The following is a 15,950-nucleotide window of genomic DNA, read 5'->3' as shown; positions in this document are numbered from 1 at the left end:
ATGTTTACTGCTCTGCCGTATATTTGGGAAGAGAGGAGACCGACTGTTTCAGTTTTAAAAGGAAAAGGTGTTCCCATTCCTGGCAGATGGATTATTTCAGTTGCTATACAGTTCAGGGCATTCTCTGACACATTTTGTCATTTCATAACAGAACAAAAGCGGCTCACAGGTCTGGAGTGTGTTACCAGGCAGTCATTTTCAGAAGTGTTCCTGAAGTGTAACTGGTCAGTGTGTCTAAACGTGCGCACTTTTGCACTTACATCTGCTCTTTTGAGTGTATAATTGGTTCCTACAGAGATTCAGGACTAAATGAAGAGTACAGTAAGAATCTGCATGGTGTGTTTATAATGGTCAAAAAGTTGACATAAAATTGGTCACCCTTAATTAATGCCATCTTGGCCAAGTAGAAAGGTAGGAACCATGAGCCAATTACTAAACAATGGCAGATTTTCAATGTAGAGGATTTTGCTCAGAGGATTGATCAAATGTAAACAGTTGCAAAAGTGTCTGACAGCATAGGTGATAAACAGTCAAATGTTACAAACATCATTTCAGTTAAGTGCACAACCGGCACTCAATTTGATACTACCTAGTCAAATTCACATACTACGCAAGTAAGTATATAGCGTACTACTGGAGGTATATTAAAAGAGGTATTTGAAATGAAAAACAAAGGGGGATTTTGACTCTAGAATCGTGCCATCTGCATTAAGGCCATTCAATTTTGGTTTTCAGCCTTGTCCCTGGTGTACAGAGATTTCTACGGATTCTCAGAATCTTTTAATAATATTATGTACCATAGATGATGAAATCCCCAAACATTTCTGTTGTCATTCACTTTTGTTTTGACTGTGTCCCACATTTCTTTCCATAAAGGTTAACAGGTTGGTATGTTATGGCACTTACTTAGCAGGGTAAGCTTGCTAAATGGATATATATCCAGGGTGCATTCAGCCTTTGCCCCTAATAGCAGCTGCGATAGGCTCCAGCCTCTCCGCGACCTTGAATTGGATTAGGCGGGTATATAGGATGGAGGAAGCAGGGAGCACACCCTCATTACTATTTCAAAAGCTTGTGCATATTTAACTTAATTGTGGTTCATGTTAATGATGCAGCTAACTAAACATCGAGGGGAAAGATTTAAGTCACGATGGTAATTGTGTTGCATGTGTAACTGCTTCATCAGGACTACAAAGGAGAGTCTAATGTACATGATTGCACATTTATCCGTCTTATTGTCTACGGTAACTGGTTGGTCCTAATATGAGGTTGGTCACATGCCTGCAAAAAGGTTAGTTATAAAATGTTCCATTACTGAACAATCGCTTGCAGTTGTAAGGAAAGGAAATCAGGATAATCAACTATCAGTTGATGTCCTAGGGGTATTTACTCTGGACAGCAACCTACAAACACATTACGCTGGTGCAGTCTGGCAATGAACCAAGTAAAGAGAAAAAAAAGGGGTTCAGGCATTAGTCTTCATTGCAATCTGCCATCAAGAATGGACACTATAGGTATTACTACACAATCTCTTTAGAGCGGTTCTTTGTGAAGGCAAACCAGGCAAACTAAGAACATGAGTCCCATCACTGACTCATATTGCATGTCATTGTTAGTCTGAATCACAATCTTTACCTTAGAGTTAAATTAGAGCTTTTAACACATGAATTCCACAGAGAATGTCAAACAACTATACCTGCAATGCTAGCAAAGATTTCACTGATTCCTATCAGCACATATTGGGGCACCTGCCACCATATGGGTAAATCTGCCGCGTAGTAGATAACGTTGCCAAGCACCTGGTCAAAGGTGCCATTTGACTTGACGATCTCCAGGCGTTTGGTCTCCAAGATACCTGATAAGGTGGAGACAGAAAAGACATAAACACATTTAGCTGAGAGGCAGAGAGATAATACCAAAAAAATATACACATTCACAAGTACATATGCAGCAGTAATTTGAAGTAATAATTTTCTGAAAAATATTCACTCTGCCACATTGTTGTGGATTAGTTTTGCCCACTCTTCTTCATAACATTGTTTCACTGAGGTTTGCAGGCATTTGTTCATGCAACGCTCTCTAAAAAGCTCGCCACAGTGTTATAATCAGGTTGGGTCTGTTCCTTGACTGGACCAACGCATCACTTTGTGTCTTTTCTTTTGCAGCCACTCTTTTGTAGATTCAATAAATAGATAAATAAGTGATGGGGTACTTTGGGGTGGATGAAGACCCACTTGTTTCATTACTTTGACATCCATGACGCCAACAAACAGCCAAAAGCAGCCAGAATCCAACGATACAGTGACAGCCCATTAAGGATTTAGCTAGTTTTAAGGATTTCTTACCACTTTATTAAGATCACATCTGCACACTTTCATATCCTGGCATATAGTAAAGGGACAGTGCAGACAGTTCAATAATAACAACCAAGCAGTTGTCATCAACTGCTGCTGCCTCCTTAAAGCTTTAGTCGATAGCTGTTATCATGTACCCAGTGGCTATTTCCAGATAACTCTCAGACATAGCTTCCTATCATAACTACACTTAATGCTATATTTCAGAGAAGTTGTTGCCTTGTAATCCGGATATCCAATAATACCAGCTGTCCATCTCCTGCAGTGTGACCACTGGGCTGCCCAGAGCAAGTCTCACACATTAAAAACACATACCCATTACCCCAACTAAACATCACACATTAGACAACTAAGTGTGATCCTTTGCAACTCTGTGATATATATATATATATATATATATATATTTTTTTTTTTAAAGAGGAGCTTTTAAACAGATAAAAACCTTTGAACTTTATTGAAATTAGAACATAAACTTAAGAGAATGTGTTAAAATTGGTTAAATAGAAAAAAATTATAATTTCAAAACCAACATCAGCATGGCTTTTTATAGCTGGTCTGAAAATTTTGCACAGAAATGATCAGAAAAAGTACGCCGCCTGCGTGACAGCATGTTTCCTCCCTCCCTTCACTGCATGGGAAGTCCAGCTCTCCTCATGCCATGAAATGTGTCAGCAAATGCCCTATGAAACCCTGTGTAATACTGCTGCATCAATCTTTGACAAATTCCCACACATTTCATACGCAACATGACTAAAATGATCCTAACACTGCACAGCAATTGTTTGGTCCTTGCTGGGGACACCGAGTGGCAGGCTGACATTGTAACATGTGCAACTGGATATTTTTGGGGCAAAAGATGTCATACTAGGATATTCACTTCTATCAACCTGATGGTCTAAACGACTTTAATTTAGCTTGTAGAATGTTAAAGATATTAGCAATGAGGACACAAATAAAGCCAACTGAGGATGCAGCTCAAATCTAATATTAATTCAAGGAAGCTCACAGGAGTTACTCTGTGTAACTGAATGAATGGGAAGTAAGGAAATGTTGTGGATAAATAACCCTCAGGCTCAACGTTTTTTTTCTGTAAGAAATTACATAAAACAGCTGCAGAGGAGGGCTCATAATAAAATGCATTGTACTCTATAAATTTGATCCTGTCGTCTGATTTGTCTCCTAAAGTCCAAGTCAGAACTGCATTGCACACTAGTTGTGTATTCCTCTTATATTCTGTGACCAATGCCCACTCCACAGCACCATCTTAAAACCTTTCTGTCCACTCCCAGAACTCAAAATGACTTTCTGCAGTATTCTGAATTTATTTTGCTTGACTTCAAATGCAAGAATTGCAATTCCAAATGGAAAAATAAATACCTGAAAAGCTTTTAAACATTGAAATGGACATGTTAGAGCACCATCCCTTAAAGGAAACTACATAGTTTCTGAAAAGGAATCTTACTAGACATATTCCATTTTTCTAAATTGAGGTTTTATTGCATCATAATAACTGAAAAGGATGCTAAGACAGGCTTTCATAAATGTCCACTAGAATATGTAAGACTTCCCAAACAAAAAGAAAAGGTTGTCATCTCTTCTTTGCTACATTTATTTCAACTCAAGCTCAAGGTTGAGACTTTACTCCAGCACCCTTTAGATATTTAATTTGGTACTGTTAAGTCATAATATTCAGTATATAAATAACACACCTAATTTACTGTACATGAAACGCATGAATCAGCCATTAGTAATACATCTATGTGAACTTGAATTTAAGCATGTCAAAATGAGCTTTTGCCATATGTGCAAAAAATGTATGTCATGCATTCTGATTGTTGCTAAAACACATTTATAGGTCGTGTTTTTTCTACTGTACATTTCAGCACCCACTCACAGGCCTGACTGAGACTTTATTAAAGAAATAATCAACAGGACTGAGGAGCGCTGCTGCATGTGGGTGTGGGAAAAAATACAGTCCTCTGGGCTGCGTTCCCTTTGCCAGGTTGTTGATGTTTTGATTCATAGAACAAATGATGCATCTGTCAGTGACCATCTGTCCCGCAAAAAGCAACACACTGAGGGTAATCGTTAGTTAAATAAAGGATTATCCAAATGCAGATGAATCATACTCAGAGTAGATCAAACTTTGGCTCAGTGACACTTTCCATGCAACATTTTTCCTCACTGTTGAGTCATCATTGAAATGAGTAAAATGGTGCAGATGTGGCATTAAAGCTACTGTACCTTGTTCTGGGAAAGTATTAATTACATGCAGTAGTTACCACCAAAAGATTGTTTGGGCCAGTTGAATTAACATTATAAATGAGTCTTTTAGTGCACTCACCCGCTGCCACGGCTGACCACATGACAAAGAACATCCCCACTGCAATCCTCTTCAGAGAGGAAGGCAGCAGGCCGCGGCGTTTCAAGATGGGGTCCACGACTTTGTCTTTAAGGGGAATCAGCATAAGGATGAGCACTGCGTCAAACATGGTGAGCCATGCAGCTGGGAAGCGAAATGTCATCTGGGGGAATAAGAAGAGAGAGATTAGATAAGAAATGTACAAGAAGCAACAAAGCATGAGAACAACAGAGGATACAAGTGTATTCCAACACAATTCACAGTCTACTTCACAGCCTTTGTGTTCAGGTGTGTGCATGTGTGTTCAGTGAGCAAACTCCAGTGTTGATACTGCTTTGGCACCCCCAGGTGGTGAAATCCAAACACAATTTAATGAACAAATATTAATTCAATTCACTCTGAAAAAAAGCACACAGTCAAATAAATGTAAAGAGTGAGTGGATGAATATTCACGGTGGCAACAGGGGTAGCATTTGTGCTGAAAGTATTCTTGTTTTTAGCATGCACATCCATCTACAGTGTGTTTCAAACTTCAAAATTAAAACTCAGGAACAAATTGGAACAAATTTCAATCAGTCACTTTAATGTTTAGCCTTTGAAGTGACTAACTTGATTGTGCAAACAAAATAAATCAAATATAAACTAGAAGGGGAGCATACAAAGTACATACAGGTTTGGGAAATATCTTACTGGTTGAACAATAAAAAAGTGTCACTTGTTGGAGCTGTTTTTTGCTATTCAAAGTGCCATCCAAGGGCCTGATTTGTCTCTGGTTTAATACTTCTGATGGTATCATTTTCCTTGGCATAACTGCAAGCAATCTATACAAGGCTCATTAGAGAGTGTTTTCCTCTATGTTTGCACATAATCATATTCACAATGACAGAAAGTTCCAAGAGAAATGACTTGTTTGTCAGGGAGAGCCTGGCACGGATGATGGGAGAAATCAAAACAAATCGCTGTTCCTCACAAAATCCCTTATGTTCATACTGCACATACGTAAAAGATTAGTATCAGTTTCGGAAATAGAAACATAAAACAAATAAATAAAACATTCACATTTCAAACTAAGTTTTGGTAGTGTTGTGAGAAATAAACACTGGAAAAATCTATAATAACTGTATCATTATTACAAGGCAATTTCAAAGTATCGTCACTTTTTAATGAAAAGGCTGCAGTACCTTACAAAAGCAAACAGTCAAACATTATAAAGCTTGTGAATTTAATGGGATTGTAAATAATTTCAAAATGTTAAGTCCTGGCTGCTATTCTGCATCATTAGTATGGGTTACATTTCCTTGAGAAAACAGTATTTGTTCAGGTTAGCTGTTGAAATGTGTCAAGTGAGATGAGGGAGAAAATCACAGAGGCACCTAATCTCACTTCCCTTTTGATGTTGAGAAGTGCCAAGGCTGGTAGCAGAAAAGGCTTACTTCCTCTTTTGATACCAAACAAACAGTAAGTAAAAGGAAACAGAACACATATAGTTAAAAAAGTTAGAAATGATGGGTAATGATGAGTGAACAAAAATGCCAGCCCATATTACCATGAAATATAGGAGAATATGAAAGTCCATGTCGTTTTTGTGTTGTTAGACTGGTTTACAGCCAAATGTTTCACTTCACTTTCCCATGAAGTTGGTACATCATTAACACCTCGAGCATACCTGTTCAATAAAAGGAACAGGTAACTACTGAGCACATACTGCTCTTTCCAGTCTGCTATTTTATGGCTTTGAAACCTTTGATTTTTGAGGGTTAAATATCAAGTGGAGAAGCTGAGGGAGTCATCAAAGCCCTCTAGATCTCAATATACAATCTGTGGGAGTGAGTTACATCAGCAACAATCGCCAGGAAGCATCAGGTGGAGGGGCTGCTGTTGAGAGATGCAATCGCAGCCAGGTTGCTAATCGGCGAGGCATTAGTCTGTGAAGTTGTGACTTAATCCCCAAAGCATTACGAGCCTTTGCTGAAGCCTCCAGCTGTTGCCTAGCATTGTGAGTCAGTGACCAAATGATGCTTTTTCTTTCAGCAGAGAAAAATCTAGTTCAAAACTACTTATGGAAAAGCAGGTCCCATGCTGTCATTATTAATTCTGTAAAATGACATTGTGCAGTTAAAGGGATAAATCACAATATCAAACCACACTAGCATATATTATTTAATGAAACAGGAAATAAACACCTGGATTAGGACCTGTTCCACTATTGGTTACCTGATGGGATTCGGCAGTGCTGTTACTGGATGTATCAGGAATCCTCAGATGGAGGCTCTGCAGGATGTATGTTGTCTGCATCTGCAACACAATAAGGAGATTAGTCTCAGCATGGAGTAATTCTCTACTTTATGATCAACAGAGTCTCGGCGCAAAGCCATTCCTCCGCAGAAAATAATCTTCCCACATGCTAACACATCTGTGCATGTTTGCATCCAGCAAGCTTGTGTTGGCATGCCAAAGTCTTTTATATTTGTCAACCTTTGAAAAACGAGTTGATCTTACCTGGAAGTACACGGTCCAGTAAGGAATGAGGGCAAAGAAAACTGGAAGGATTTTCAGCAGTGCTTTCACTTCCTCTACTTTTTCCTCTGGAAATTTTCCTCCATAGGTCACTTTTGCACTATCAAGGAGCGTTGGTTTTTTTCTTCAAAAGAACACAGAATAAAAACATAAATGAAAGAAAAAGAAAGAAAAACTTGGACTACAGTGTGATTAAAAGCATGAAATTAATAAAAAAAATAATGAAATATGGTCTATTCTCACTAGTCTTAACTCTTGAAGTGGGAGACTTAATCAGCCTTTCTTGAGAACATCTTACCCTTTATTAATAGCACTTCTAGAGATAGGAGAAAAACTTACGCTAAAGCCTATAATCCTCATCTCTTGAGAAAGGCTTTAATAAGGAATTCTTGAAAGTCTGCAGGATTGTCCAAGTTAAAATATTCAATGCCAAGTTTTTGAGCCGATTGTGCTACTTTGGTTCAAAGTCAACTTTCAGCACTTCAGAATAACCTTTCACACACCACAGGGAAATGAAGATGAATGCACAAACAGGTGGAAAAAAACATGTAAGCATTAGGATCAAATAAATGATAAACATGCTAGAGGTGCCTTGCATCTCACCTTAGAAACGAACTATGAGAAAATCTATCACTCAAGACACAAATGACAATGTTTAAAATCCCAAGACTTTTGTAACTTTCTTTTTTCACTCATATTTCCAACATTTTTACAATGTTTTTGTTTCACTTTAAAATGACCCTGTTACTGAGACTGAAATGCTTTACTGGACCACTTTTAATGTCAGTATGCTGTTTGTTATTGAGGGGATTTTATTACTTCATGTTGTCTGACAATTTTATTCATAGATTCTTTTTTTTTTTTTTCATATCACCACATTCATAATTGTAAAATTACTGTCCCACAGACACGACAGGCAACTCTCACCGAAGCAAGTTGGGCTCGTTTGGTTTCTGTGAACAGCAGGCAAAGCCCATGATCTTGAACATATCAGAAAAGGCACTGCCATCAGCAGGCTTCATGATGAAAACAGTACGACCCAGGAGAAAGACCAGGAAGGACACCCCAAGGCACACAGTGGGAATGATGTAGCCGAGCTCAAAGCTGAAATTTTGCTGGATGTAGGCCACACCTCCCAGAGATACGATCGCTCCGAGGTTGATGCACCAGTAGAACCAGTTAAAGAATCGACGTGTGGCCTCAGGTCCTCTGTCTTTGACCTAAGATCACACACAGCAGAGGATAACAGCAACCAGACGATACACACATGCATTCATACATGGGCAGAGCAAAAATGGAAATAAACTTAGCAAAAGTTGTCATACCAGTGCCTATATCAGTGGATGCGCTAATTTCAAGACATACAGTATGGAATATTATGTCTCTGTGCAACCTCACTGAAGATTTGCACTTTAATGCAGTTCATCTGTGATAATGTGTAAAGCCCTGGCTGCACATATATCAACGTAGTTATAACAAATCTCTTAGTTCTTAAAATGTTCACCTTGCAATGAGCATCTTCACCATGTTAGGTTAGCAAGCTACAGCTACTTAGCTCTATTTTTTCAAAAGATACAGCTCTAACAAGTAGTTAACAGCCGTTATTGGTTATATTCACCAAAGCTATCGAGTTTTCATTCAACTGACAAGTTTTGTTTTGCCATCTAAAGGGATAAGGTAAGGTAAGCTTGAGTCTGAGAACTTTACGAGCACTAGCCAGCTCCAATTTCATCTGGACACTAACGATGATGACAATAACGACCAAATGAGTCGATTTATATCTCAATATTTTCTATGAATATCGAAAGCCATTATGACTAAAATCAAGTTGTTGCTGAAGGAGTTTGAAATAATAAGGCGGCCCGTTATTCTACCTGTGAACCAGCACTCACTGATTTCTGTGACTGATATCATCTGACAAAATCACTAAGAGCAACAGCTGTGGTTTGGTTTCAGCTATTCTAGAATGTAAAAAGATCCCAGAGAACCCCCAATCACACTGCCCATTCAGAATGGGACTATTTTGTCTTCGCCATTCTGTTTCCTCTGTAGGGAGGCTGAATGGAGGTCAAAGCTCTAGTTGTAGACACCAGTATTCTTGAGACAGCACTGATTTCAGGACACCAACATGATATTTGAAACCACACACTAATACAGCAGTAAGCCGTCTCTGTTCAGTCAGTTTGAACAAGAAAAGGTGAGCAACGGGTGCGTGAGAAGGCCATGCTCTTTGCGGTGATATTGTGCTACGAAGAACAAGGAAGAAAAGAACAAATTAACACACACGATGTAGCCATGGCCAAAATTGACGCTTAAAAGACTTAAAGGGGAACTGCGGTATTTTCAACATTAAGCCTCTTTTCTGAGTCGTCTGCAATGTTTTAGAACCCCCCTCACCGCTTTTTTGATGTTTACTGCTGTCTCCGGTATTTGCCTAATTTTGATTCTTCTCAACCTGCTTCGGAATGGCAAGTCATGCGCATGTCTAGAAAGGTCCGTAAAAGCACAATAAACGTCCGTTTTCAAAATCATCAACTCACCGGAGTGGTTACTGGTGTGCACTGGTAATCCATATCAAATTTCGTTGTGAAAAGTTGCTTCTGTCGTGTTTTATTTGGCAGCTCGTTCATGCTCGCACTATTTTCTTATCGGTGGCGGAGTAATATCAATGAACATCCAGTACAAAATGTCAAATAAAACACGACAGAAGCAACTTTTCGCCACGAAATTTGATATGGATTACCAGTGCACACCAGTAACCACTCCGGTGAGTTGATGATTTTGAAAACGGACGTTTATTGTGCTTTTACGGACCTTTCTAGACATGCGCATGACTTGCCATTCTGAAGCAGGTTGAGAAGAATCAAAATTAGGCAAATACCGGAGACAGCAGTAAACATCAAAAAAGCGGTGAGGGGGGTTCTAAAACATTGCAGACGACTCAGAAAAGAGGCTTAATGTTGAAAATACCGCAGTTCCCCTTTAAAACAGCAGTTAGATCAAATCTACCAGCAACCAGCACAGGCAGATACTGCTGAGCTCCGTTGCTATGCTTCGATTTATCAGGCAATGTGCCGAAAAGGGCTTGGGGTACTGATGCCCCGTGATGAGCTACTGACACCCTGACTCAATGAGGTCATAGTGACCAAGTATTTTATCTCCTGCATGTCTGACTGACATTCTCTCTGGACAAAGGAATGGTCCACACAAGGGTGATAGAAACACCTTTGGCTGATTGTAAGATCTTCAGATAAGGAAAGGCTTCGTGTTTGGATAAGCTCGTGTCCATATGCTTGGGCTACCACTCAACCCCATCCAGACAAAATCTGAGCAGAGGAAGAAGCGGACCAAGGGAGTGCGCATTATCACCTCCGGACGTGATGTCGATACTGATTTATCGATGCTACTTAAACAATATCCAACTATGATTCCTGTAGTTCAGTTTGACTGGTTAAAGATGTCAGCCTTCTAATGCTGACCTTGCTTTCACCAGCTTTGTGGGTTGTATCACCTTCAAAGATGGATGATGATAACTGAGGATTGCCTTACTGGCCCAGTGGAATCTCTTGCAAGGTGGTGTCTAGAGATCTCCCCCAGTAGGGGGGGTGGTGATCTGTGTAAAGGCATCATGGTGAAAGGGGTCTGGACAGCAGCACAGTCCAACCTAATTTTGACTAGCTAGAGGTAGCTAGCGATTTCTATTTTTGCCCACTTTAGACAGGAAAGCATGTTTTTAGCATAACAGAAAGTAAAATGTTGGTTTTCTATATTTACAGACAGGAGAGGTCCCGCCTGTTTTCCAGTTAAAACTACCTTTCACTCTTCTGCTGTGGTTCAGCATTCAGCACCCAAATTCCAAGATGCCTGAGCTTTGGAGCAGGCCTGCTCTTCAGAGGGCTGCCTCTTGTACAATAATAGAGACTGAGTAATAGGTAATGGTTCAGATGTCGGGTTTGTTCAACAGGACAGAAATGGATCTCTTTACCCCAGGGGCCAGAACCTCCTGGCCACTGCTTGGTTCTATGGCAATTCATTTAACAACTGAGAATGAATGGTTTCGATCACTGATGGAAAAATACTTGAGTATGCATTCCATGTTTTCCCCCAGTGTTATGTTCTTTGTTCTGGAGATTGCAAGGCAGTAAGGTCTGGCCCTGATCTTAGTGGTAGCCTGCTAAGTTTGGTATGATGAAACATTCAGTCTGCAGGCAGAGAGCCCCTGGCAGATACCCGTCTTCAGAAATCTTATTTCTCAAGCTTCCATTTCAGACTGTATATATGACATCTCTTTCATAAAACCCTTCCCTGTCTCTTGCTTTGACTTCAGCATTATCTGTTCATCCCTCTTGCACCCAGCTCTCTTAGGACAACTTAGTTTTTTTTTTTTTTTAAGTCCAAGTGCAGCATCCAACGAGGACGTATTTGATCATGGCTATGGTAACATCAGAAATTCTCTTTAGATGTGAATCGTGAAAAATATGTAAGCTGCGACAACCTTGTCAGTACAGCATATTTTGAGTCGGTTCTCCTACATGGTTGTGACAGTCTCTTTAGTGACTTGCTTTATTTTTATTTAATTTTGTTTGTACTGGATGCAATGCACAACAGTGCTGGTTTTAATTCACAGTTTGCTAGTTGCACTGCAGGTCATGTGTCTTGTCATGCATCTGTGTCTCATCCAAAATCCATCATTCAGTGTGAATCAACAGAAAGTGAAGAAAAATCTCATGTCTATAAGTTTTGTTCCCTGAAATAGAGGAGCATGATAAAGCATTTGATTGCCTCGCTGCACAGCTGGGATTGGTGAAGAGGGGCTGTTGAACTCAAGACTGTGATGGTGGTTATATTCATGATCAGGCAGGACCTAACATATGTCATCTCGTACAGTCTACTTTAAATAGAAATAAAACATGAATAAAGGAGTCTTCAATCAGGCCATGAGGGGGAATGATATCCCAATGCTACAGAATATGTGTATCTAATTTCAGCAGCATATCATTGCACGGAATATCAATAACTGAACTGAGTTGGCACAAGCATAAAAATGTGCACAGAACGCCTCATGGTTTTTTTTCCACTCAGCAGACAAAAGAAAACAGACATGTCATATTCACTCTGCAATCTAACAGAATCTCTGATGGCTTAAGTACACTTAGCAGAAGTGCAATAAATTTAGTTCAAAGTACTTTCATAATGGCACTAATCCATTCATCATGCAGTTCCTCTTGTAAAGGGAAAATATTTAAACAGCATATGATAGAGTGGGCTTGTCTTATAAATGAGCACAAAAGATGCACCAATACAACTACAATTTACCTGGGATGAGACAAAGTCCTAATGCTCAACTAAATCTTCTTGGGCTTTGTTTTTGTACTTCTGCAAAGTTAATTTAAAGATGAGTCAATTCATTGGCATGTACCCAACAAAGTCTTTTAAATACTATTTTGCTCCTTTATTTAGATTCGATACAAAATAATGCATCTAGCCTTAAGTTAGGCAAGAATGAGAGAAATTTAACAAATTGTATTGTTTTTGTATTGTTTCTCCAGCAAACATGAAAGGACCAATACATATTTTACTGACCAGGTTTCACAACCGAGTAGTTTTTCCCCCCCTCTAATTTCACATCAAAACTTTTAAGATCTACGCATCACCAGTTACACAGATGCAGCTGCTCTAGAACTAGAACTAGAATCAGATAAAATTAAACAGGACATTTTCTGTTTCACTTGGGTATTCATGTTTTAAGACCTTTAACTGAATAATGTGATTAGTATATCACAAAACTTCTGCCATCACATGATGAATTATCGATTTCAAATTCAGAAAAAAAGTAACTTTCTATGGTCAATAAGAGTCTTTTCTGATGAATTACCTGACACTATCAATAATCTAGCTGATGTGTTTCATTAACTTCTATGTTTCTCTTATGTCCTGCTCCAATGCATGTTGAGTGTTTGATCGTGGTGAAAGGAAGCATTGACAATTGACATTGACCAGGCTCAAGTACCAATCCTATTCACCCTGCCAGTCCCCTTTGAAAGGTTTTATCCATTCCTTGTTAAGATTGTTTTGAGATACAATGACTCAATTGATGAACTTTCCTATTCCCATGACGGCTTCTTCCAATGGCTCCTCCGGATAAGCCAATTCTGTCACCAAAGTGACATGCCTGTTTTACTTCTTATTACCACCAAAGTATAACTGAAAGCGTTATTCCTCATTGTTTGTGGGACTTTATTTGTGTGAATGTGGGAGAGACAAAGATTGCCATTGACTGTGGTCCAAAACCAATCAATTTATTAATGGAGATACAGTCATGTGAAATTCCACTGAAACTTTTCCCAACATGTGTGGAAAAAGGCCCCTCTTAGAAACAGTGCACATTCAGTAGGCCATGTGTTCTACTCGATGACACATAAAGTTTTAATGTTATTACTCCCATTTACTAAATGAGTAAAGTAAAAGATAACACCCCCAAATTTAACTATCCTTAAAATACAGAAAGTTGGAATCAAGTAACATGTGAAACCCAACTTATTTAAACATTTAACACATAAGGTCTATTATTCTCTTTGGTTTTGAAGTGTGTGTGTGCTGTTATCATTTCAAGATCTAAAGAGTTGTCATAAGCTCTTTGGAAAAAGGGTCGTGTCTACCTACGATTCAAAAAGACCCCTTAATTAACTAAACTACTCACTTTAGAGTAAGGAGTCTACATGTGCCGTACAGAATGCATTGGACGGGCTGTCACAGGAAATCTAACCTAAGAGCAGACCATTTGACACATAAAATCTCCAAACACATAAAAAACCATCAAAGACCTGCAGGTATAGATTTCAACTGTTGGTGTCAAAGAGCATGTGACTACAATCAGAATAATAGCAAAAATGTGACCCACATGGCAAACTTTCAATGAAAAAAGTTTTTCAGGCACAGTAGTCATGCTTGGTGCTGAGCTTAGACAGTTTTTCAGGAAAAGAAGCCTAATGCATATTTGAAGCATAGAGGTGTAAATGTTATGGTTTGGGATTTCTTTGCCATCTCTGAGAACTGTATGAGTTCAGCATCATATCAGAGCGTGCTTGAAGATACTGTGAGAAAATCTGTTTAAAAGTTTAACAAAAAAAAACAAGAGAGCATCTCTCAATACGGGAATGTATATTGTATGTATACATGAGAAACTGCTCAGATATTTTGCATCTGTGAACATTTTGCGATGAAGAGAAGAACAGAACTGATGGGATTGGTGCATATCACCAAAGGCCAAGGGCGGTCTTACTGAATTTCTGAGAGGTGTTGTTTAAGTATACAACCTTTACCTGTAGGCACCGTCTCTAAGATGATCACGTTTTCACGTCAACATAATAATAAAAAATAAAAATAAAAACTTATGGGATTTCACATGACTGCATTTATAACTGGCCCTTATGATCAAGAAAATGCTTGTCTAAGTGGAACGTCCTGGTACAACAGACCTGATCACATGTCTGACCTCAGTGTCACACAGCATACCCAATCTAACACAGATAAATCATTTCATACACTGACTTTAAACGCATTCTTTTTTTATGAATAGTGTGAGGTGTGAGAATAATATTGTATATACTCTACCTGATCTGCCCCAAATGGAGTGATATTGGACTTCACAGTACCCACACCCAATGCAATTAAAAAAAGTCCACTGTAAACTAGTGGGCCACAATATGCGGTGCGGATGGGGCAGGTTACATTTCTTGGAGGGGTACTGTTTGTGCTCAAACACTCAGCGGGTTGCACAGGAAACGCCACCTCTTCTCCACACATGCTTATCCTGGTGTCTTCATTTGAAATGAATGGGAAGAACAGCATGCCGATAATATATAGGATCAAACTTGAAACAATGGTCCAGAATTTTCCAAGATATGCATCAGCCAACCATCCTCCAAATGGTGAAATGAGGTAAGTTACTCCCATGAACATCAGAGGTGCCTGACTCGCCTGAGTACCTTCCCAATAGAAAGGACTACTATTGAGAAACAGAACCAGATTGGATGTGATGCCGTAAAATGCAACCCTTTCTAATGATTCAGCCAGCAGGATGGCTGCACATGCTAGTCTCCTTCCCTGGAAGACTGAGGGTGGTAAAGGTCTGTTTCCTGAGTCCAAAAGCGGAGTGCTCTCACTGGCATCCCTGTTGTTAGCCATTCTCAAACAAGTTGATGGAAACGGGTATCTTCCCGAATAGTCAGTTGAAGCCTGCATGAATAATACAAACAACGGGATTTAAGCATGTTAAGTATGAGCTGTCAACACTGTTTTCACAAAGGAAACATTCAAAAGGGCCGAAATCACAACATCTGGATTGTCCAACTAATTCCCTTCCTTGTCATATATATAAAAAAAACAAAGACTAAATAGAAACATTAAGCTAGCTGTAGCACAACGATAGCATTTACATTACCTTTAACTACTGAAACACTTCTCAGTGGTCTTCAGTTGCCTCATTAACTTAGTTAACGTCAATCGTTAATATGTCTAGTTTGTTTAGTCTTAAGTTGATACTTTATCAAAGGAGAACTGGAAGTCAACAAAAAAAAAAAGTGTCACAGTACTACCGCGTGACACAGCACAGTACAGCCTGTCACACTTGCGTCACTGCAGAGACGATCCAGAAATAAAACTGGGCGGTGTGCCTGCTGAGAGGAGCCGTTCAACGGTCTATCCATATGCTTTAG

At 39.2% G+C, this 15,950-nt stretch overlaps 1 protein-coding gene across 1 annotated transcript in view; it reads right to left on the bottom strand.

Annotated features, from left to right (window-relative positions):
* Positions 1-15,856, bottom strand: part of slc15a4 (solute carrier family 15 member 4) — a 29,967-nt gene extending 14,111 nt beyond the window's left edge. Inside the window, exons 1-7 of the mRNA XM_075468502.1 lie at positions 15,677-15,856; positions 14,848-15,471; positions 8,161-8,453; positions 7,216-7,357; positions 6,931-7,011; positions 4,699-4,879; positions 1,697-1,855 (exon numbers count right to left, since the gene is read on the bottom strand). Of these exons, the coding sequence (XP_075324617.1) occupies positions 1,697-1,855; positions 4,699-4,879; positions 6,931-7,011; positions 7,216-7,357; positions 8,161-8,453; positions 14,848-15,420 (1,429 nt within the window). The 5' untranslated portion in view covers positions 15,421-15,471; positions 15,677-15,856. The remainder of the gene's footprint in view (positions 1-1,696; positions 1,856-4,698; positions 4,880-6,930; positions 7,012-7,215; positions 7,358-8,160; positions 8,454-14,847; positions 15,472-15,676) is intronic.
* Between the last annotated feature and the right edge of the window lie 94 nt (positions 15,857-15,950).

Source organism: Odontesthes bonariensis, chromosome 6 (genome assembly GCF_027942865.1).
Source record: "Odontesthes bonariensis isolate fOdoBon6 chromosome 6, fOdoBon6.hap1, whole genome shotgun sequence".
NCBI lineage: Eukaryota > Metazoa > Chordata > Actinopteri > Atheriniformes > Atherinopsidae > Odontesthes > Odontesthes bonariensis.
Note: the sequence above shows the minus strand (reverse complement) of the source record. Positions and strands in the feature narration are given on the sequence as shown.